The sequence below is a fragment of the Lissotriton vulgaris genome, chromosome 10, assembly GCF_964263255.1.
Source record: "Lissotriton vulgaris chromosome 10, aLisVul1.2, whole genome shotgun sequence".
NCBI classification, from domain to species: Eukaryota; Metazoa; Chordata; class Amphibia; order Caudata; family Salamandridae; genus Lissotriton; species Lissotriton vulgaris.
The window spans coordinates 920,446,654-920,471,741 of NC_141698.1; the positions used below are offsets into that span (position 1 = coordinate 920,446,654).

At 40.1% G+C, this 25,088-nt stretch overlaps 1 protein-coding gene across 6 annotated transcripts in view; it reads right to left on the reverse strand.

Annotated features, from left to right (window-relative positions):
- The window catches only part of HDAC9 (histone deacetylase 9), a 2,124,307-nt gene that overhangs the window by 22,158 nt on the left and 2,077,061 nt on the right, over positions 1–25,088 (reverse strand). For 3 of the 6 annotated variants that reach the window (XM_086941890.1, XM_086941889.1, XM_086941892.1), the window contains one exon: positions 14,989–15,255. In XM_086941890.1, coding sequence (XP_086798016.1) covers positions 14,989–15,255 — 267 coding nt within the window. Of the gene's footprint in view, positions 1–11,088; positions 15,256–25,088 lie in introns of those variants that run through there. The other 3 variants (XM_086941887.1, XM_086941891.1, XM_086941888.1) reach the window with 1 other exon arrangement.

A 25,088-nucleotide genomic window follows, 5' to 3' on the forward strand; every position in this document is an offset into this window, starting at 1 on the left:
ACATGGAACCAGTACTGGCTTTAATTGATTGAATCACTTGAAGCATTGTGATAACAACGATTTATTCTTTTAGAATGGTAGTGCAAAGAGTTAACAACTGAGCTGTGAAGTGTGTGCTTTTAATAATTGCATTTATATAGCACCTACTGCTCCTGAGGAGTTGATGGGACAGTCATGAAACAAATGCATTATGGACGTCTGTGTATTACTAAATCTATATTTTGGAAGCAGCATTTTACCATAAATCCTTATGCGCATTTTGTAGCAGTCTATCCTATACTGTGTGCAATGCACATTTAAAATAATGACTTACATGTTTACAGTGCTTTCTGTCACAGGCTGTGACATCTTAGCACTAAAAATACACAAGTCACTATCCTCCACTTCACCAACCAAAATTACATTCTGTGGGTCTCTGGCTTCACACAGATGTCTAAGGGGCATTAACTTATTGAGATTTTATAATGTTCTATTATGCATTTCCCACAGTAACAACTTTTCAAAATGTATTTTTTATTTAAGCTGCAAATTATTTAATATGTAGTTACCTGACAGTGAAACACCAACAAAAGTACTGAATATTTTGTTTTTTTAGCCACACCTTTGACCCCACGCTCACTGGCCCCACTCCATTGCATGAAGCATCACAATTCCCATACTTTTTTAATGCAGTCCAACTGCTGTTTAACCACATGGCTGCTGTGGGGATTTTTGCGCTGTGCTGAAATATTCAGATTCCCCTTCTTCATGACGAGCTCAGCTCGTCATCAGCACACGACACCCGTGGGTGATGACGAGCTCAGCTCGTCATCAGCAGCGAAAGGGTTAAGAGTTGGTATTCTGAGGCAGTACTTGGCTACACAGCCATGTGGTGTTTTACTGCAATATTTTCAATGTAGTTTTATTTTGCTCTTAATAGTAATTATTCATTTGTAGCCACGTTCTCTCTTTTGTCACAACAGTTCGATATATTCAGTAATTCAGCATGACATCATATCATTTTTTTAATCACTGATTTTCACCTCAGGACTTCACGTATGTACTGTACTCCTTTAATCTTGTTTTGCCTTAAAATGCAAATTTCTATCTAACATCAAACTTCAAAATTGAACAGGGATAATTATTTCACACTTAAATACAGCTTCATTAGCCTACTGTTTGGCAACAGCTCTCTAATGGTTAGTAACAAACCAGCGAGAAGTTTAGTAAAGCCCACACTATCTTGTGCATGCTCAAAATATTATAAACGCCATCGACAATGACAAATCTAAAAAAGCACAGAACACAATTCAGTGCAATGCACATGCATTATTGACTCTGGAACTAATACCTATACCGAATCGTGTGTGCAACAGAAAGAAAGTATGCCCCTAATATCCCGACCCCTGCGTCTCCTCTTCCTCCTCCCCTTCCCCCCAGGAACACCAGTATCCTGACGGAGTTTCCTCCTATCTCCCTACAAGATTTCTCCTCTCTTCTTCTCAAAGTTAGCTCGGGGTCTCCTAATGACTGCTGCCCCCCTCAGATTCTGAGAGAAGCCTTCCTTGCTTGTCCGGACCCCTCACTAGCATTACTTAATAACTCTCTTGCTACTGGGGAGGTCCCTCGCTCTTTCAAACAAACAGCCGTTCTACCCAGATTAAAAAAACCAACGCAGACCCCACAATCCTAAGCAACTACCGACCCATCTCCCTCCTCCCTTACTTAGGAAAAATTTTGGAGACCTATGTCACCCACTGCCTGAGCTCCTTTATAGAGAAATCCTCCTTCCTGGACCCCCAACAAGCTGGATTCAGACCCCTCCATTCCACTGAGGCGGTCATAGTAGCAGTTATGGACGCCCTTAGGAAAGATGCAGACAAAAACATCTCTCAGGCCCTTGTCCTATTAGATCTCTCGGCGGCATTCGACACGGTCAATCATACCATCCTGATCGACCGTGTCCACAATGCCGGTATCCAGGGGGTGGCCCTTGACTGGCTCAGATCATTCCTCGACCAGCGATCACAATCTGTTCACCTGTCCACCTTCTCTGCACCTTACACATCCCTCACCTGTGGTGTCCCACAGGGCTCTGCACTCTCCCCCCTTCTATTTAATTTGTATCTGCAACCCCTCTTAGCTTCCCTCCGCAACTCCCCGGTCACAATCTTCAATTACGCGGACGACCTCCAGTTAATTTTTCCCATTGACCCCCTCCCTTCCTCCCGTCTCAATTTTCAGTCCATCATGCTGACCATCGCAGAGTGGATGTATCACAGCCAACTAAAGTTGAACCCCACTAAAACTGAGCTCGTACTTGTGGGGGGTACCACTCATCCGTGGAATTCCACCTTCTGGCCAACATCCCTGGGGACGGCACCCACTCCAGTGAGCACAGTGAAAAGTCTGGGGGTGATTATTTCTGAAGACCTTTCAATGAGACCGCAAATCAACTCTGTCACCTCATCCTGTTTCTTCCATCTTAGGCGGATCCGCAAAATCAGCAGGTTCCTCACTAGAGATGCCCTGATTCAAGTTATCATCGCTCTCATCACCTCTAGGCTCGACTACGCCAACATGCTGTATGTGGGGATTCCTGCATGCCACCTCCACTGACTGCAGCTGGTGCAGAATCAGGCTGCCCGCCTGATTTTCCGCCAGCCGAAACATGAGCATTTCACTCCCCTCCTCCGTAGTCTGCATTGGCTCCCTGTCTCCAAGCGCTGCACCTTCAAGCTGGCATGCTCAGCTTTCAAGGCCCTCTCTGAAGCAGCCCCTGCCTTCATCTCTTCTGTCTTGACTCACCACATTCCCCTTAGAGCTCTTCGTTCAGCATCTCTCAACCTCCTCGTGGTCCCCAAATTCAAACGGAAAAAGCATGGTGGTTTGAGTTTTTCTGTTCTGGCCCCCTCCACTTGGAACTCCCTGCCACCCACACTTCGTTTATGCCCCAACTATGACTGCTTCCGCAGACTATTAAAAACCCTGCTATTCCAATCTGCCTACGAATAACCCCCTCACCCTTGATCACTGTACTTGTCAAAGAGCGCCATGAAACCGCTGGTGAAAGTGCGCGGTATAAATAATTTTAACGTAACGTAACGTAACGTGATGTGACTGTGTTATTTTGTACACTGACCCGAATTATAGAGCTGTACACAAACACATTAACATTGACAATGCCTTTAGCTCTCAGATTGTTGTGTCCTATTGGTTTTGCCAATGCTTGTTTGTTTCTATTTCTTTAAAAAATGGTTGGCTGGCAAGGAAGTTATCATTATAATCCAACTTTAGTTTTATGATGTAGCAAGATAGGAAGGACGATAATTAAGGCTCCCTTGCCTTTACTGAATCAAGCGTTCAGATTAGGCCACCCTTTGATTCTGTGAAACTAAAAGCAAGTACTTAGTCCCAAAAATGAAAGCATAATGATGAGACACTTGGGAGACAGCCAGCAGGAGCAGGCAGAGATCACTATAATTATAAAGTAGTCCTCATCTCTTGCAGTTTAATGCAAACTCTGTGGAAGAAGTAAAAGGATACACCCAATAGCCAATAGCATCCGGTGAGAAATGAATACTCCACCTGGCTGAGCCAAGGCCATGTACATTCCCATGCATCCACCAATGGATGTTGGTGCATTCCCAGATTTACAAATACTTTTACACCAAGGAATGCATCAAAATGATACACCGTTCCCAGTGGGGAGTAATGAGGAGAAATACATTTATTTCTCCTCTTTCTTTCCTATTTCCAAATTTTATGCACTTTGCAACACACATAAAAAGAGGAAATCGCCATAAACTTTGTTTCTAAGCAGTAAGGTGTCCCTTTGTGCATAAAACAATCCTGTATGGAATGCAGGAACCTTTGCACCATAGTGCAAGGGTGCCTGAACTAGTGCTAGGCAGCACAGAGTGTGGCAGTGCTAGGAGGCAGCAGAAAAGTGTCATATCGTAGTTGATATGGTGCATTTCTGCCATCTCCCTTTCACGCAACGCAGCACAGCTACTTTGCTTGCTACCCTACATTGTGTTAAATGTGTTAATATGCCCCAAAGTATATTGTAAGGAAAAGATAAGTTTGACAGCTGGCCTGTCAAACCCAAAACCTGTGTATCCATTAGTAAATTATACTTCTGGGCACTACAGTCATTTCCATGCTCTGCACATTCTAACAAAGGTATATTTTGAAAGTTTATCCTGTGTGAAAGTAAGGGTTTGGAATTCGAATAGCTATTCCTTGTGGATTTCTGTACAATGTGCTAAATGTTTGGTCCCTAGAGCCACAGCACCCTCTAATCAGAAAATATACATGACCAGTAGCTAGAAACAAACTGCTATACATTAATGTATCAGCAAATTAACATAATATCCAAATTTTGTACTCATTCTGCTCGAGTGCAAACCACAAGCACTGTTTCTGGAACTTTACATTTCTTTTTGCAATGTTTCTATAGCTTTTAAATTCCAACATAACAACAAACAACAAGTTAAACAGAAACTACTGATGGAGAGGAAAGGTATAAGTGCAAATGAGTGATTTAAGAAAGTAAATAGTAATTTTAAGAAATCCTAACACTCGGAGTGAACAGTAAGGGGAATATTTATAGATTGCTCAACCACTGATGTGGTAGAGAATAAAACTCCGCCCCACCCTTGGACATGCTCACCTCCTATGGGAGCTAAAGTCAGCACAACGAAAGCTGTCAAAGGGTTAAAAAAAAATCACAGAAGCAGATGTTTTAGTACTTGCAATGCTACTCATTTGTAAGTGAAGGCATTTGTGCACCTAACTTAAACATAGGCGAAGAGGTGTGGTCCGGTAGAGAGGTGTGGTGCAGTGTCCACGGCAGCTGACTCCAAGAGCTCAGGGCTCCTGGTTCGATCCCTGGCGCCAACGGCAGATCAACTCAGCACCATGTGACTCTGGTCAATAGCTCACTTAATATCCCCGATGCCCCCAGCGCCTTGAGACCCTTAGGGGTGAGTAGTTTGCACTTTACAAGTACCGGATTTATGGGTGTGTAAGCAACTTTGCGAAACATTGCCTAAATGAGCTCTGTGGAAGTTTTCCCAAATTTCGCTTACAAAGAGTATTACATTCTCATCATCCATGATTTTTTAAGGCATTCATCCCTAGAATCATCCTCTAGGGTAGGATGTGTTGCTGCCATTTTCTTACTGTTTTACCAGGTACTCAACAAAGCAATTATTAGTGTAGAATAGTACCAGTATGCTGAAATAAATTGCAAAACCCATTATATCCTTGATGATCTCTAATTGGGATGTTACCCTATCAGAACCACTCAACTCATTGACTACATAAAAGTATGAAAAATCACAATGCGTGATGATGAGAGAACCAAATTCTGTTGCACCTTAGCACATATTTGACCCTGTTATCATCTGATACAACTTGACAAGCTCAGTAACATCACCAAATTTAGAACCACAACTCTGAATAATGGATTAAGTCTATTCTAAAAGTCTGCCTCTAATAAGGCCTAATTCCATAAGCTTTCCTGACTCCTGGGGTCTTAGAATTATCATGGCTGCTGTTCAATGTATAGATAGCACTTCTCTCAAGTTTTATCAGAAGGTCATACAGATGAAACCAATATTTACCTTTAGCTGAACAGACAAAAGAAAGGCGCTTATTTATTTGTATATTGACTTAAATAAATTAGTTCTTGAACGAAAAATTTATGATATAGTAACCAATTTCTCACTACTGACTTTACTCTCTCTTTTCGAAATAATAATAATAATAATGGTGCCACTCTCTGGGCATCCCTCTCCCACTAGTGCCAGTCTCAAACACTGGTAACCTTTACTGGTGGCCTCTTCAAGTTTCCGTTCACCTGTTCCACCATCTCTAAACCTTCCCTACCATTTTCCCCAGAAATCACCATTGTATGATGAGGATGCTCCCTGGCATAGATTGCTACAATTAACACTTAAATGATTAGTGAATATGTGTGCAAATATACTTAAAATCACCTACAAACAGCCAGCTTTCACTGCCCTTAAATGGTCTCAGTAAGACTACATTCATCCAAGGCTTGACATGAGTCACTGATTTCCATTCAGAGAAAGGCAGTTTGTCAAAATACCTTCACAAGCTAGGTCTTGCTTACTGAACAGATGGCTCATATACTAACCTAACCTATATGACAATTTGTCCGATCACGTTAAGTCTTTCTCATTTGGCATTCATTATAATTTCATGTATGGTGTTCCAATTTTAAACAATCCCCCAGGAAACGTCCAATGTTGTCCTTCTTTTTTACAGTCTTCTCATTTCCTTTAATCATTTTAATTCCAGGAGTGTGATATGCAGAATTAGCAGAGTCTATGTGAATTTACCCACTGTAAACTCAGGAGAATTATATCTATAGACTGAAGTGTTTATATTAAGCAGATGGGGAGAGAAGTGTTGAGTAAAGAAAATTGAGTCAGTTGATTGGTGTGGAGAAGTGTGGCTCAATGGTTAAAGCAGGCAGACCTCGATGCAGAGCTCTGGTCAGGGACTAGGGTTCGATTCCTGCCCCGGCGGGTCTTGGGCTCATTAATTCCTCTGACCGGATATTCTCGCCTCAGAGCCTATTCTGATCATGGGTCCCACGCTGCAACTCTGGGCAATAGCTTGCTTAGTCTCCACAACGGCCCCCACAACGCAAGGGATGCCTGGTCTGCACCATAGGGGTGCCCAGGAGTGGACACTTCACAGGGAAAGCCAGGAAGGGTTCCCTTGCGGTATTCGTACAAGCGCCGGGAAACCCACTGCGGGTAGCTGTGCGCTATACCAGTACAAAAAACAAAAAAAAACATTTGGTCTTTGGAAACAGGACAGAAGAACAGCGAGCCAGCAGGGAGCGTTGAGAAGAATGAAGTGTGGAAACAGGATTATGGTACCAGGTGAGAAAAGTCTATAGTTTGGGCATTGGAGGGTGAAGGTAGGAGAGTAGAGTGACAAGTTAGAGAATGGTTAATATGGATTGTATAGGTAAGAGAATGAAGCATTGCATCAGGAGGGTGGATTGTGATATCACAGGAGTGTGACATTGAGAGCATCATGTCAAGATAGTGATAGTGACATGTGGTGAATTGTGGTACCGCAATATGTGATGGTATTTGGAGTTAGTGTGCTAAAATGTGGAGAAGTGTGATGTTGTGGTGAGATGATGTGCGTCATAGTGTTGTGTGGTGACGACGTGAGAAGTCTGCAATAAATTGGCAAATGAATAGCACCTACTGTATAAAAGATTTTTCTGCAGGTTACAACTGATCAGCCTACAGAATTTAAGAGCTCAGTACATTCATAACACTCTCTTCCTTGGCATTTTCCTGCAACTCAAAACATATTTCCTGTGATAGCAATTAACTTTTAATATATTGGACGGAATGTATGAATTACACATCTCCCAGTGATAAACAAACCTTGCATAGTGCAGGACAGCAGGAAGGCCCACCCAGTGGCCTTGTGCCAAATGCACTACTTGGTGCAGGTCAAAGGAGCTGTTCAGAATAAGGGAGACAAGACCAGCCTCATTAATATGCATAAAGTGGATTTTAGATCTTTGCCCCATTGTGTCCAGCTGTAAATGTAGAGTAGAGGGCTTGAAAAGGATAGTAGACATTTTTACTTGGTTGTACAAAGTGCCAGCATTGCAACCCCCATCACCGATATGAACAGTGCTCACAATACCACCAACAGTGGTGAATTGTGAAATGAATATCCAGCGAAACATAGATTTATTGACAGGAAGTACTTCTGTGACCCCTGAATCTGCCAGCTGTCACATACAGGGAAGGAAAAGCTCTCCATATCAGGCATCTGCCACCATGAATTGCTACTACCTGGCCGCTGTAGTCAGTAAGAATTCTATGCTTTGAATTCATCTTATTTGAAAACATAAATACATTGCCTTGTGAATTCAAGGAGCTTGGAAAATCTAGTTGGGACTGGATTTGTTATGCAGTTTACAAGGTTTAACATTATGAATATTGTGATTTGCAGTGTCAGTTGTGAATTGCAATACATAATTGTAATTTCTAAATTGTCTTCTTGCACTTGTGATGGTAGTTGCTTTGTGCAGCATTGCATTATTGAATGCAAAGTATTTTTGTGAATCTGACTCTTTAATTCTTGTAATGGTTTTTTGCAAAAAGAAAAACATTCAATGAGGAAACCTTTCAAGAAAAGATGAATTTAAAACAAGTGCTGAAATATTAGGAATACTATTAGCCTCAGGAAGGTAACGTAGCCACTCTTTAATGGCAGATTTATGTCATAATCTAGTAGACAAAATGCAGTGTTACTTGTGCAGCTGAAAAAAGTAGCTGAAAAACTTTCAATTTGTTATAATCTGGAAAAATTCTAAAGTACACAAAAATAAAACCCTCAGAATTCTGAACTGAATGAGGTGGATTGTGGTGTGGTAATGTGTAGTATATGATGGAATTTAGTGATATGTTGTGCCACTATGGGGTGTGATGCATAGCTTGATATTGTGAGATTTGATAAGTCAGAGGTCAAAAACTTAGCACCAAGTGTTGAAATTATTTTTTACTGTGGCTGAATTACGTCTTCTATAAACTGTTGGAATCTATTTAAAACTTGTTTTACAGTAGTCACAATATTTCAGGTGATAGCGATTTCCATTTGCTCTTGAGATATATATGCACAGATGAATCAACTAAAACCTTGCATTGTGCACAAAGCAAAAAAAGTGCACCCTAGTGTCTTGCACCAAATACTTTATTCAGAGGAGGAAATGGAACGGTTCAGAATGTGATGCGCAAACCAGGCTCCGTAAAATAAAGACAGTAGGCTTTGCCTGTGTGTCTCATGGTTGCAAGTGTAGGATTGAAGGTTTGAAATGCAGAACTCTGGAACTCCACAAACATAACATTTTCCTGGGCACTTTTCTACATTTACTTCAGAAGAACAAAAGCCCCTTTTTTTTTAGCATTTTCTAAGTCAACACCATGAAATTGAAACTCATCAATAAAGATACAGAGCTCGAGCTAAGAAGTTAGGTTGGAATGTTAATGTGGCAAACTGGACACACTTCTTGCAGAATCTCAAAAGAGAGATCCAGACTAGAAGGTAAGAAAGTAAGTCTGATACATGTAAAATGTACAATAATGTTTTCCGAGGAGTTAAGCAAAAATTGTTGAAGATATACATTGAAAAAGCAACAATATTGTTGCCAATCACCCATACAGAATTACATTTATTTATAAGGTTCAACTGGAAGCTGCCTTTCATTGGGTTGGCACTGTACGGTCACAGATGCTCTCTAGAACAATTAAGTTCAATAATAATTCTTAAAGGTTGAGGAAACTTACAAGAACCTCACATTAAAAAAGCAATTAAGATAGGAGAAATATGTCTGAAAAATAGGAAATCCTAAAATAAAGTTAAAACTCTTTTCAGCAACTGGATACAGGAAATACCCTATTAAGCCACCGCTGAGAAAAGAAAAATGGTCAAATTACGACAATATTCACAAATAATTTCTAAATTGCTAAATGTAAAAATGCTCTTGTGAAGCTTCAAGCTATTTTACAGGATTATGTATTATATATAATTGGACACACATATTGGCTATATATCACTTTGTTTCCCTTCCAACTTGTTGGGACATTTTAACTTTCTTATTAAAATGACCTTGATATTTTAGTCATTCTTAAGTAAACGTTGTCATTTGTTAAGGTTAAAAATGTCAAACACTAAATAAAGGATTGGTTTTGTGGATTTCCTTTTTTCGTGTCTTTTTCTGAAAATATTAACTATATGATACTGTAAACATTGTAAGGTGTTGGGTTATCAGAAATCAAAAGTAATGAGAAATAGTAAAATAAGAAATTATGCGGTGTTGTAAGTTTTCAGCATGTGTTGCCAACCGTGATGTCATTCTAACTCAGATGTTTTACTCAAAGCACAACTATTACCCTTTATGTGCAATATAGGTTTTCTCCAGATGCTAAAAGTAATCATTTTGATTATACTAATGTGGCCGAGAATGTATGGATCCTCAGTTTTAACTATAGACTATCATGGCACCTTGATATTGTAGACAGAATATTGAGGGATAAAATATTATAGGTAAGAATGTAAAGATTTTCTATACCTAATTCCACATCTATGTACCTTGAAGATTTATATGCCTTTAAGGTACATAGATGTGGAGTTAAAAATAATAAATCTATATCTCCCTATATGCACTTACCTTTTAATATTTTGGGCCGACTGACACTGTGGTGGAGATGAGACCGACCGACCTCCGGTCGGTGGTTCTAACCACCTTATTACAATGCGATCGAACATGGTGCAGTCGCATTCCCTCATTTCCCCATGGGAGCATGTGTTACTGCCATAAACCGGGCATAACACAGGCTCCCATAGGGAAATGGGAGGTTGTGTTCCTCCCTGCACCTCTTGGCAGGCACCTCAGGGTGCCTGCCACATAGTGTAGTGATCAACGAAGGGGCACCATAGGATCCCCCTCGGCCCCCAACCAGAGGCGCAGAAAAAAGGAGGCCCTGCTAGGGCCCCTGAACACGCTTTCCGACAGGCTATCCATATCAGAAAGCAAAACATGGAAAGCCTATCGGAAACCGCGCATCGCAATCTGGATGGCAGAAACGCTATCCATTTGGATTACAGGCCAGTTTCAATTCCGATCAGCTGTATTGTAATCAGCCGGTTTGAATTGAAGCTGTGTATCTCGGTTGGAAAGCCTCCGATCTAAGGTAGGAGGCTTTCTGACTGAGATTGTATTAGGCATCTGAGTCTCCCGATATTTTGCCAAAGATGTTAGTGTGCCACAATATTCTTGTACTGAACTGTCTGAGAACAAAAGCTAAAACTGTACTAAAAATAAGCATGCACCTAGATGTTGACTAGATGTGAGTTTGCACATGGCTCAATGTAGGATTCAATTTAAAGCTCAACCTGTGCTCAAGATATGTATTATTCTAAAAATGCGAGATTTAAACAGCGAAGCCTGTTTGAAGATACAGAATTAAGGAAGCACATTTAGGCAGACATAAAAATAAATGAAAAATCTTACAGAAAGTCCAAAGTATAAAAGGGTATTTTTAAAAATAAAACTTTATTTGAGAACGGAATACACTTATAGCAGAAGGCAAATAAGTGAACATACAAACATAATTTATATACAACATAAAACAAGAGACTCGCTTTCAAAGGTGTAAAGTAAAATAAATACATTAAATTAAATGCTAAAAGACATTTAGCTGTTGGAAAATGGTAATTATCCCCAGTGTTTTCCTGTATAAATATTAGGTAGTTTCTTGTTTGAGTTTAGAGCGCAAAACATTTTAGGAACTGGTCATCCATTAAGGGCTTTGTTCAATCGCATCTAGACATCATCAAAAAAATGTTCTTCTGGAGCTTCTTTCCAAAACATATGTTACAAAATGATGCTCCTTTTTAAATGAAAGTATTTTAAAAGATGCACTATCCCTTTTTCTGAGACAGAGAGATGTGTGCTTGCACAAAAGCCCAATATGTGCAAGAATGAGCTTTATGACTTTCTTTTTCAACTCATCTGTTTTTGGCACTTTCCATTCGAGTGAGATGTTTAAAGAGTTGTGGGTGTTTCCTTTTTGTCGTATGTGCGGAGACTAGGTATTAATGATCAGAATTGTGTTGGGCTTTAAATAGAGGTGGGGATGAATGTTGGGTGTCAGCTTTTTTGAGACACCTACAGCAAAATGGACACAGCAAAATGGGGCACTCTGTTGAATGCACTCATTCATGGTATTTGGATGGGGCCAGGGACTTCACAAAAAAAGGATAATGTATCTTTTGCAACTAGACATTGCATAAGAAAAGCTTTAAATATAATACACAAAATGTAAATAACACGCGCAGATAACATACATTCAAACTGCTTCTACATTTGGCAAAATAGGTGCCTCTTTCTTAAAAGGGCTAATTGTATCATGTAGTACCATGCCTTTGGAATTCATAGATATTTCAAATCGTGAAAAAACTTGCCACGAGTTCAAGGTCAGTTTCTTATTAATCTAATTTGAGGGGGATTGACTTTGGTAGTTATTTGCTTGTGTTACAAACTTAAACCTGTAAACAAGCCATACAAAAGAGAAGATGAACGGGCTATTTCATAGAAAAACTTAATTTCAAATGTTCTTAACATTGTTTCTTCTCACTAACAGTGTCCACTGAGAATGGTAAGCAAAGTAGCACCCCTACCGAACTCTACACTTCTTTGAGCTTAATCTTTTTGACTTCCTGTTGCCAGAAGGCATTACCTGGCAGCCTTGTATAAATCACCTTCCTTGGCAGAGATATGTATAAAAATGTGCTAACTTTTGGGCGGCAAGATGGCGGCTGCTTGATCCGAGTGGGTGTCACTCCCTGACCAGCGCTGCAGTATTGGCGGCTTCTATGAAAGAGAAGGAGAGTATCGAATAAGGGGGTAATAATACAATATCGGCGGATCTATTGCGGAGCTACAGCGGATTGACATTTGGAAAAGGAATCTATGTATGCGGAGCGGGAAAAACAGAAACTGGTTAATGCTAAGAGGAGTGTTGATTTAGCTAAGCATTTTAGTCGGTGCCAGGCTGGATTACATGTGGAACAAGGTGTCTGTGAGGATTCTTTAGCTTATAGCCAATCTGCCACTATCTCTGCTAACCTCCAGGTTCAATGCTTTAAGACTTGGTTCAATTTGTATATAACTCCTTTTCGTATACATCAAAGGGGGGGTGGAGGGGGGGGGGGGGTAAACTGTCCCTGATGCGGGGAGCTTGCGGTGGACAGTATTCACATGTTCACCTCTTGCCCCTCTCTGGCTTCATTGTTATGTAAAAAAGAACAACGTTTAGAACAAGTGTTTGGGTATCTGATACTAGTAGCACCCCAGGTTAATATTTTGGGTATAGCTGATCAAAATATGGTTGAATCGGATAGAAAGCTACTCTTCGTTGCTATGGCTGTATTGGGATTATGTCTAGCTACTGTTTGGCTGGACCCCGTCCCCGCGACTCCACACAAATGGTTTAGTACATTTCTTAATGTGTGTAAACGGGATTTATCTGTGTTTAAGATAAGAGGACATAGGGCCCGAAGGGAGGGTGAACAGATCTGGAGTCCCTTAACTAGTTGGCTGAATTCTGAACACTAAGGCTTAAGGTAGCCTGATAAACGTGAATTATGTTTATGTACCCTTACTTTCTCTTTCTTTCTGTTCTATCTGCTGTGTAGTGATCCACCGGGGTGGGTTGCGTGGGGGGGCATTAATTTGAAAATAGGACCTATGACATGGCTGTATGATAAGTTGCTTATATGTCTTTTTTCTGTAAGATTCTTTGTACATGTCATATCTCCTGATAAAAAAACAAGATGTGCTAACTTTTAAAAAACATGGGCCTCTTACGTTTTTTTTTTTAATGTATATCTTGCAGGACTGTTCATTCTTTGAGCCACTTTTTAAATTCCATTATGCCACCTGATATCCTAAGTCTTTCATTTACTTTCCAATAAACAGAAAATGCTCAGTGATTTAAAAAAAGCTAAAGAAAATGTTGTCTTTAATCATAGCATTTGAAATCGAAATGTAACTTGAATATTTTGTCACTTTAAATTGAGTGCCACCACTCGATTTAAAAGCAAATTGAGTGCCACCACTCGATTTAAAAGCAATCTGTATGTCTCTAAAATAACACATCATTCATTGTTTCCCTTCAATTGGGCAAGTAAACACAATTGTTATCAGCATTTCAGGGGAAGCCCCATACGTGCAAAGTCTACAATTTGGTACCTAATATAAAACTATCTGAAAGGATGACGGTAGTTCCAAAGTTTATTTGGCAATAGCTATCTATGAATTGTGGGCAGCTCACAGCAAATACTTTTCAAACTAGGCATATTGCTAGTCATGTTTAATAACAACTCTATACAAGATATGTAGCCATAAAAAAATAGAACAATTACGCACTTTTTGAATTGTATTTGCGTCATAAGCATGCTTTCACAAATTTTACTCACTCTGTAACTAAAATTTTTATTAAAATTCAGTCTTTGCAACTAGCTAAAAATTAATTGTCTTGCACTAATGATCTACCGTAAACAGAAAACTACCTTAAAAGGGAGCTTAGAAATGGTGCCTTTCTTCTCTCTGGTATATTTTTCTTAATATGTGAAACATCCCGTAGAGTTTATCATGCAGTGTAAACAGTCTGATTTGGTTTGAGTGCATTTTTGTTATTATTTTTAGATTTCTTGGGTCATGCCATTTATAAAAAGAAATGAATAAAAACATTCTAGATGGATGAGGAAAATGTAGGGAACATGCCTATTGGGGAAGGCATTTGTTGTGCATCAAATTGTGAATAAAAAAGAGGCTAAAATATAAATAAACTGGGGCGTGATGTCACAATAGATGACAAAATTAAGTTATATCTAGCTATTCTGATTCAAACATAACTAGAATATCTTAAACGCAAAGCAATTGGCAGCCACATTCACAAATATGACAGTGCTTTACAATATTTACATCTAGTCAAGAGAACATCAACGCATACGTAGAGCTCACAAAATATTAAGAAATGTTTCAATAATCAGTAAAGGACAAAACCTGGCCAGACTCTGGTTCCTCCAAATTACCTTCACTAATGAGTTCCATTTTACAGCAACTAGTTGGTGTTGGGCTGCTCAAGGACAAGTCATTTTCCTTGCACAGGAACAGCTCACCAACAAGGGACCATTTCCAATCACTGCACACAGATAAGAGTTATTTTGTCCATTCAAGGCCTCCAAGGACAATAGTTTTATAATGAGTTTGTAAGAAATCACCTGCTTTAAAATTCTAAATCAATATTCACAGACATTCTTTATTTGGCAGATACTGGGGTATTCTTGTCAAGGCTTAATGGCAGAGCACATCCATGTTCAGATAATAACTTTAATTACAAAACCAGGAGCTAAATCTGTGCCTATTACCTGTTGCATAAAAGATGCCTGCTCCCCAGATTCCATTTGCTGGGGTTGAATGTCTTCATCGCTGTCTGGCGGCTCATCTTTCACCTTCACTGAACCCAGCTGAGTCCCATGTCTACCATCCACAAAACTTCTGGTGTTGCTTCTAATGTTGCTTGCACTAGAGGGCGCCCTGTCCTCCTGCATCGGATGATCTCCATGGAGCTCTTCCTCAGCTTCTTCTAGATGGCTGCCTGGCTGTCTGAGCTGTTCAATTGATTTGGAAAGGATCTAGAAAAGAAGGGGAAAATGGGACTATAAATTCATGCACATGATAGTAGGCAAATAAGTAAAGATATCTGCGTGGTAATATTACCAACAAAATAAAAACAAATCATGTTTTAGAAGCTACACCTTCTCTGAATAAATTCATCTGCTCAATTGTTATGGGGTGAGCCAGGAACATTATTTTAGAACATGAGTTATTGTCTGCATTTATCCAGAACACTGCATTACACTTTCAACCTGCAGTAACTCTTATAAACACGGGGAGTATTCAAAGACAACTCCACATAGGTCTACATGCTCAACAGGACTACACCTACGTAAGTTTCAAACTAAAAAATCAAACACATTTTTGGGCTTACTACCCGTAGGAATTGGCAGTAAATAGCCAGACCCAAAACTATTTGAGACAAATCACTAACCACCTAACCTTCCGTAAGTCCCTCAAAACTCATTTATTCATAAACATCTAAACCACATAATCAAAGTCTAATTATCCCTCTGACCATGGATCAGCACGAGTTATATTCTTCCACTGGCAAAAGTGCGGAGATACCCCTTCGGGGGTCGAATCAGGCGCTATATAAGAATATAAAATAAATAAAATAAATAAATATTTAATAGCAATGGAACATGTTGTGGTAAAGAAAGCTTTTACCAAACTGGTTTTTAGCCTACGTTCATTGATTATCTGTAGATGGGTACATCCCTTGCAGTTTTCCACAAACTTCCATATTTCTGGGCTCCCTCCTGATATAGGATCTATAAAGGGCACCCGTGAATAGAACAGAATACAGCAGAAAAGTAGCTGTCTAACTAAAAAAATGTTAAAATAATTGTAACTTGGGAAGTAATTCCAAAAGTTTTACTATATGCTGGAAAACAAAATAATTACTATTTACATGGCTCAAACTCAAAATGAAAATCATGGTGCTCCACATTGTCACATGTCACATGTAAGGAACACTAAAAGGTATCGCCTGTGTAATAGATCATTTTAATCAAAACCTTTGCCATTGTACATGTATGCATATGTATGGTCAATTCTTAGGATTCAGATTCTGCAAGAAGCTGCTGGACTACAACCCTCTAAAACTAGCTAGGAAATTCACAGGAGAAGGATCTGCTCTCACCATATAGCTAGCGAACATGGGTCTGGTAACGAGAAGCAAGAGGTCTGCCTAAAGGAAAGAGTGCTTATGAAACTACTAAGCATTATTAGAAACTTAGCTTGAGGTGAGATTGTACTAGGATTCTGAATGGAAGAATTAGAAATTCCTCTAAAATGAGTGAGAAACAGAAATAACCAGAATCTTCATTGGGAAGTTGGCCGTCTAAAGCTACGAAACAAATAAAAGGCACAAGTGGTGAGTTGAGGATCCAGGAAAATAATGTTACAACAATGCATTCATACCTCAAAACAGTTACCTCAGAGCAGAGGTACGCTTAATGTAACCTCAAAGATTACTATACAAGTTTATAATGGGTTTATATGTGGTTATTTGGCCTGCCTATATTTGCCAAATAGTACAGACAGTGCATAAAACTGGCTTCTTTTAGCTCTTGTTGCATAGTTAAAAATGTCCAACCCCCAGGTTGCCAATTGATCACTGCTTGAATGTGTCTCACCTTCTGCTGCTTCATTGAATGAGGGAGAAATAGCAATTAACAGAAGTTGAATGCCTTACTGCTCTGAGATCTCTCCCTCAAAATGTTCAGCTTTACCACACCACTTCTTTCAAATCCCAAAGTGGTAAAGTGGATTGCTCTCTCCTCCTCACTCATTTGAAGCCACCACTCAAAAGAGCACATCTGTCTAATCGAACACTCATATCAATCCTATCCAAAAAATGTGCATTCCATAATTAAACATATTTATTCCACTGTGATTTATCAGAATTGTTAATTCAAATCTAGACATTCATTCCAAACAAACCAGTGACATTTTTCTTTAAAAAAATTGTTTTAGCACACATTTCAGAACAGTATTTTCTCTCATTCTTCTTTAGGGTTAACTTCAATGGTCGGTTTTGTCGATAATAGACTATGGACTGGACACACATTAATGGTCCTTAAGGGGTGGCAGTGGGTAGTTTCATATCTTTCTATCACTGGTCTTAGAGGTCATGAAGACAGCAGCAGGGAAATAGGTAAACATGGCTGCAAGGGCCAGATGTATGACCCTTTTTAAGGGTTGCAAACAGGAAATCGGCCGGTTTGCGACTGCTAATGTGGGTCGTGGTATGTACAAACCCTATTTTGCGAGTTGGTAACCCATTACGGACTCGCAAAATAGGTTTTGCAAACACTAGTGGGTAATGGCGTGCCAAGGGCATCCCTTCCTAATAGCGAGTTGCCCTGGTTATGTACGATTGTTTTGTGTTTTATTTATTTTCACAAATAGAAAAACAAAGAGAATGTATCACATTATCTCACTTATCACAATTATAAATACACATGAGTCAACAGGCAGTTGGTCGAGAATCATAAATGTAAAACATCCTGACAATAGATACGCCTGTAAAGGAACAAGGCGTAAACCGGTGCAGAAACAATCACAGTTTACCACCTACTTCAAGTAGGTGGTAAGCCAGTCATAAATGGGAATGGGGTCACCAGGGGACCCCCTTCCCTTTTGTGTTGGGCAACCAAAATATGCCTATACTTAAAAAATTAAACTGAAACGTTTCATTTTTCTTTTTTAAATGCAACCAGTTTTCCTTTTAGGAACTATCACACTCTTACAAGTGTGGCAATTTGGACTATTCCAGACCCCCACAGCTATAAGAATGGCTTGTATGGAAGGTAATAGTCATTTTTAATGTATACTGAATTAATGATTAAATGTTGCTGTGGTCATCTCATACAGCTCCACTTTGAGGCACACTGTCACAAGCACTGGTGTTGACAATTAAGTGCCAGTGTCAAACACTGGAAACCACTTGCTCAAATTAAGCACTGGTGTGGGGTTGAAAGATGTAAGGGTCTGTGTTGTATGGGATTACAACGATTCAGTAGGGGACTTTCAATCCACAGTAAGGTGGATTCTGGAAAAATCAGTTTTCGTTTACTTATTTTGAGGAAATAAGACTAAAGCACCAAATTGCAATACTTTGTGAAAAAGGAGCCTATAAAAGCACTGTGGATCCTCAGTTGAAAATGCGTTTATCTGATATATCTACTTGTAGTAGTAATTGCAAGCACACTTGTCTGTTGTGTGCTCACAGCTTGCAATTCTGCACAACTTTTCCAAAACTATGGATACATACTCCAGTTAGTGTAGGTCTCTCCATAATTTAAAAAAAACCTGGGGCTACACATAGTAATGGGAAGGACTGGAGTGGATTGCAGGACACTTGCTCGGGTCCCAAAATCATGAGATACAAATAGCAGTTAGGGCAATGCCCATTCAATAAATGCCTAAATGCTTAACCTGTACAAATCGATTCTCCCTCCAATTTATTTTACTGAGCAAACTTTTGGAAGTTTATGAAGATTGTGAAATTTTTCAGAACAATTTGTAAAGTCAAGAAACAAATAATATGTTTAATTCCACCCACCCCACTCTAAAGCAGACACGCAGCTACTATAATAAATAATAATAATTACATTTGTAGAGCGCCTGGTTACACTGGGACCAGTGTGTCTCCGCACTATGGTAGCAGCTAAAAGAATCAACGACAACCGGAGCTTAGCACAAGATCAAGTTATACCGCAGGAAACAGATGAGTCTTCAGACCTTTTGGAAAGACAGATTCAGAGCACTCCAGCCGGAGAGCCTGAGGAAGCGTGTTCCATAGCTGGGCCGCCAGATAATGAAACCAGCGGCCACCCATCCTGGCTCTCTTGATTTTGGGAACATGCACCTTACATTTTCCACTAGACCTTAGCAGTCTAGTCGGTACATAGGGAGTTAGAAAATCATGCAGCTACAAGAGCCCCTTTCTTTGTAAAATCCGGTGACTAACACACATGGCCTTAAAATTTACTCTCTCCCTAATAGGAAGCTAGTGTAGGGAGGCCAGAGCCCTTGTAGCTGAGGCTCTCTTAGGAAGCATGAGAACCAATCTCGCTGCTGCATTCTAGGTGCACTGCAATAGCTGCATGATTTTGGCAGTTGCACCCAGATACAGGAGATTGCCATAATACAGGCAAGAGGTCACCAAAGGGTGCACCATGATCTTTCTGGATGCAGTGGGTAGGGCGTCAAGGGTTTTCCGTAATCCACTCAAGATGCCAAAACAGGCCCCTGCCACCCGCCGTGTATGGTAATCAAAAGACATCTTCTTGTCCACCCAAACCCCAAGGTTCTTTGCTTGCTCACAGGGTGTAGGAGTAGGGCCCAAGGTCGGGGCCAATATGCCGATGACCATACTGATGGAGCCTTCCCTATCACCATCACCTTGGTTTTGCTGCCATTCAACTTCAGGCAATTATTTGACATCCACACAGCCAGTTCTTGAAGGCATGACACGAAGTTGGAGGCAGCACCAGCCCGGGCTTGGGTCAGTGAGACCACCAGCTGGGTGTCATCAACATAGGACAGGGCATTGATCCCAAATTTATCAGAGATTTTAGCCAGGGGGGTGACAGAAAAATTGAACAATGTCGGGCTCAGGATAGAGCCCTGAGGCAGCTTGATGTTCCTGGAGTAATGAGTACCCTGCATGATTGAAAGCTACGCTCCGATAAAAAGGATTCCATCCACTTCAGTGCTCCACCTGCTACACCCCCTCTCTATAGGTCCTGTAGCAGGGTATGATGGGCAACAGTGTAAACAGCGGCACCTAAGTCTAAAAGAATGAAGGCCGCTGTCTGTCCTTCATCCACATACTTCCGAATTATCTCAGTTGAGTACAACAGGGCAAATTCAGTAGAATGAAAGGCCCATGAAGCCAGACTGGGAGGAATGGAGAAGGTTGTTGTTACAGATATGTGCTGTGAGTTGTATATTCACAATCTTCTCCGCAACCTTAGCAAAATATGGAAGCAGGGAAAGGGGGCGCAAGTTGTCAAGTTGGTCAGCACTAATGTGAGGTTTCTTTTGTAAAGGTAGCACCACTGTCTCCTTCCATATTTTCGGGACCACTCCTGAGGTAAAAAACACCTCTAAAAGATATCTCATAAAAGGCTCAAGTCTGTCAATACTCCCTCTAAGCACCCTTGGGGTAGCCGGGTCCCTTGATGAGCCCGATTTAATGCTAATGGCAATCTGTTTAAGAGTGTCCGGGGGGGGCACGATAAACTCGTGGAGACCCTATATTTCTGAAACAATCACAGGTTCCCTCTCCACTCCCTTGCCATCGCGAGCAAAGTCAGGAAAGGAGGAGTAAATCTTCTCCATCTTTGCTGCAAAGTACTCGGCCACTCGATTGCATGATTCCTCAGATCCAACGTTAGGCGCTGCAATGGATGCCAGAGAAGATATTTCTTTAAAGACATTAAACAGCTCTTTGGTAGAGTTCTCAGCTGTTTGAATCCTTTCATTAAAATAGGCTGTCTTTGCCTTTCTAATGAGCGAATGGAAGTTCTTGAGGCTGATTTTCTATTCCTCTTCCAATTGGACTGAGAGATCTTTCCTCCAGCACCTTTCTAGTTGTTTACAAGCAGATTTAGTGGTTCGTAGCTCTTCACCAAACCAGGGAGCAGATTTACATCTATTAGTGGACATTTTTTTACCAAGGTAGTGCAATCAAGGGCATCATTGATGCGTCTCTCAGGGACTTTGCAAGCCACATTTACATCCAGGCCAGAGGGTGGTCTGTCCCTTTAAAGGGCCTGATTAAAAGCCCCCTTAGAGAAGTCTTTGATAATATATGTGTAAACGTATTCCTACTGCACACTACTAGAACACCCTACGTCCTAGTAACGTGGCAATATTTGCAATAAGAAATCTGTAGTTATAGTACATATGAAAAGTACTTTATGCCTAGCAATACCTTTAGCCTTTGTGGATGATATTGCATGAAACGTTTTAAAAACAAAAGCACACATTTTATTCTGCAAAATTAAGGGATTAAGGTTCTTAAGAGTCTTGAAGTAAAGTCTCTCATTGAAATTCAAAAATAAACGTTTTGCCAAAAGACATCTTAAAAAGTACTAGAACAAACATCGCATTAAGACCGAAATCATTGCCAATTTTAGCTTTTTCTGACATTTCTTTCAAGGAATGTCACTGCTTACAGTAGTACTCCATCTATAGAACTGTTTTCACACTACTAATGCCACTGTCAATGTCAATGAGGATCTGATATGTCATGTCAGCAGTGGTGTTTTCAATTATATAATTCCTGATGTCAGCAGTGGCAACATGTGTAAGGACATGAGCAGTGCATTGGACAAAATAAAATTGCATAGCTCTCTACGTCTGTTAAATCATATTGGTTGTTACAATTTGGAGCATAACTATAATGTCCCATCAACTAAATTTGTTAGTGAAAAAGTGTATGTTTTCTCAAAGTACTCTGTGAAGTGAGTAAACAACCATAAAATTTAATGAACAAAGTTTCTGAAAGCCAAACATTTGGACAACTGGGATTAGAACTCAGATAAGCTACAAATGTAGCCACTAGATCACATGACCATCAAAATGGTGAGTTCACTATGTTTTTTGCACCAAGCAGTATTTTCTTCTTATGGGTGGGATCTGTTTGTTCCCTCAACTTAAGCTCTTGGTTTACCTTAGTCTTCAATTGCCTTACAACAGTTCCTCTTTTTTGGTGCACCTTATCAGTACTGGCTTTACTGTCAGTTTTTTGGAGATTAAATGAAATAAAACCAGTCCATGTTACTGTAACACTGAATCCCCAAAAATTCTGGGAATATTTCAATGTGTGCACCCATTAGCTCATTTGCGATGAATTTTGAAGTTACTGGATCAGTAGCTCATGTTCTTCATAAAGAGGAGTTTCACTGGGATCAAGCCCTGCATAAGGTGAAGTAATTTCACATCACCGATGTGTTTTACAATCTATCAGACACTGCAACAAGTAGCCTCAAATGTATTTTGTCCCCATTCCGATCAAGACAAACAACATTAAGATTTAGAGTTCGGTATTTATAGACTTGGGCAGAATTTGTATTACACCAGCAGAATGCACCAAATTCTTGAAATTTGCATTATTTAAAATTCGTACATTTTTTTGACATTTCTTAATCACAATTTTACGTCATTGAGCACAACTTTAACATTAAAATATCCATTGGGTGATCGATTTACATGTCTCATTAAAAGCAATTTTCTGCCCAAACAAGTCTCCTACTTGTGTCTTGCGAGACATTTTTTACTCGAGTGGATACAAAAACGTGAGCACAATAGATTGGCAAATCTAATTTTTGCTCCAAAAGCCGGATTACACAAACTGGTCATGAAATTTCGCAAAAGTAAATGCACAATTTAGCAAAATTCTATTTAAAACATTTTTTCTGGTGGAAGTGCTAAATCTGGAGGAAACCTCACTAGTGGTAAATTCTTCACCACAGCAAAGATATAGAGGAATAAATTCCTCGGGCGCAATCCCGTTTAAATGTAAAAATCCAGAAATTGGATGTATTTCCATTTAAATACAACCCTGCCAGGATCCAAATATGTGTCCCTGGTGTCCTTTCGCCATTCATGGTCAAAACAACGACAATACCAGTATTGCTGTGACTGCGGACTTCTTCACCCTCGCACCACCCGCATGATTCCGAAACCTGCCTCATGACTGCTAAGAAACACCTAGCCAGTAAATAGCTTTATTGTACCATGAACACCTCATGGCAAGTGCAAAATCCTGTGCAGACGGCTCCTCTTAAAAGAACCACTCCTGGGACGAGCATAGAAGTGCCAATAAAATCAACATTATTACACCTGGGAATACTTTTATTGCTAGAAACACAGGTGTTCCTGTAACTGGAATATTTTTATAAACAAAGTGCTTATTCGTGAAATCCCTCATTCGACTTGTATGGTCTCACACCTTTTGAGTGAACCATAGTGTGCTTATTGAATTCTTGGCTGAAATGAACTGCAGATACAAGCACATTCTCTAAGGCAAAGGAACCAGACAGTTAAATATATTCTACACAAGTGCTACCAAAATGGATTTTCGTGGGGAGTATAATTATGAGGTAAACAAGTTTGTTATATACGTAGTAGACTGATGCCACGTTCTACTATGAATTGCTATTTCTAGGGGAAGATGTTGATAATGTATTGCAAAAATGCATCAGTGCAATTTTCGGTAATCCTACATTCTTAGCTGCACCGATACACCACATTACATAAATGTTGTTTGTTTGCAGTATAAAGCCCAGGAAGCAAGAAAGAAGGCCCTACAGGCATGCCCCTTTCTCAGCAGATTGGAGTATCATAGAGGGAAGTATAGAGTGGAGTATCATCAAGTAGAGTGGCATAGAGTGTTGAGGAGTGGAATGGCATAGAGTGGAGTAGAGTGTTGTTGAGTGGAGTGTCATACAGTAGATTGTCAAACAGTAGAGTGGAGTGGCACAGAGAGGAGTAGAATAGAGTGGAGTAGCATCGAGTGGAGCTGAGTGTTGTAGAGTAGAGTAGCATAGAGTAGAATAGAATAGAATAGAGCAAAGTAGTGCGCCATAGAGTAGAGTGTAGTAAAGTGGCCTGGAGTGCCATAGAGGGCATTGCGTAGAGAGTCGTAGAGTGTCACGAGTGGGGGGCATAGAATGTCATAGAGTGGAGTAGAGTGTCGTAGAGAGGTGTAGAGTACAGTAAAGTGGCATAGAGTGGCATTGTGTAAAGTGGAGTAAAGGATTATAAAGTGTAGTGTCAGAGCGTCGTGGCATGGAATAGAATATAGTGAAGTGGTGTATCAGAGTAGAATTTGGTAGGGTGTCTCAGAGTGGAGGGGTGTGGACGGGCATAGGCTAGAGGGACATGACTCAGAGTGGACTGATGTGTCGTAGAGTGGAGTGGCATATCATGGAGTGGCATGTTGTGGAGTGGAGTTGATTGTCATAAAATGGAGTTAGCATGTCTAAGAGTGCAGTAGAGCATCTTACAGTGGAGGTGTGTAGAGTGGATGGTGTAGAGTAGAGTGGCATAGTGTAGAGTATGCATGGTGTGGTAGTGCACAGACAGCATAGACAACACATTTTCAATTGAAATGACCATTACATTTGCACAAACATACAGTTTTACTTATAAAAGTACACAGCGTAAAAATGATAATGTCTGGAAATGTCATCACCTAGTGTTTTGGTTAGTTTTCATTGTATTAATATGTTTGTTTCCACCATACTTCAGAATTACAAAAAATTTTGCTTCATTGGCGCTTTCCTAATTCTGATATATTTTGAAATATCTGCTCAGTTCATTTACAGACATTATATTGTGTTGGTGCTAGAAAAAAGCCTTTCCTTTCATAGCAAGATTGTCACATATATGCTCTCATTTTGAAGTCTGAGAAAGAAAGTAAACATCAAGCTCTCTCGGAAGACAGAGCCGGACATTTGACCTCTGTCTTTGCATGCGAACAAGATTTAAAGAAATTTTTACAGAAAGAGAGCACTTGTGGAAGAATACAGTAAATAGGCTAAGCTCCATGGAACGTACTAACTCAAGCTGGACAGCCTCAAGCAAATAAAGCCAGTAAATCAAAAGCAAGCCACCTTGAGTTACAAAACATAAATCCAGTAACAAGCATTGGGCAGAATACATTCTCAGGAAAGCTTTCAGAAAGTCACAAGAAGTCTTTAGCAGTAGGCTTCGAAATAATAAGTAACTTATCTCTCCACCATGCTGTTGTCCCAAACCCAGCTCATTGGTCACCTAGTAACTTTATGCAATAGTAAAGTTTCCAACTGCTTTTTGAAAGATGCGC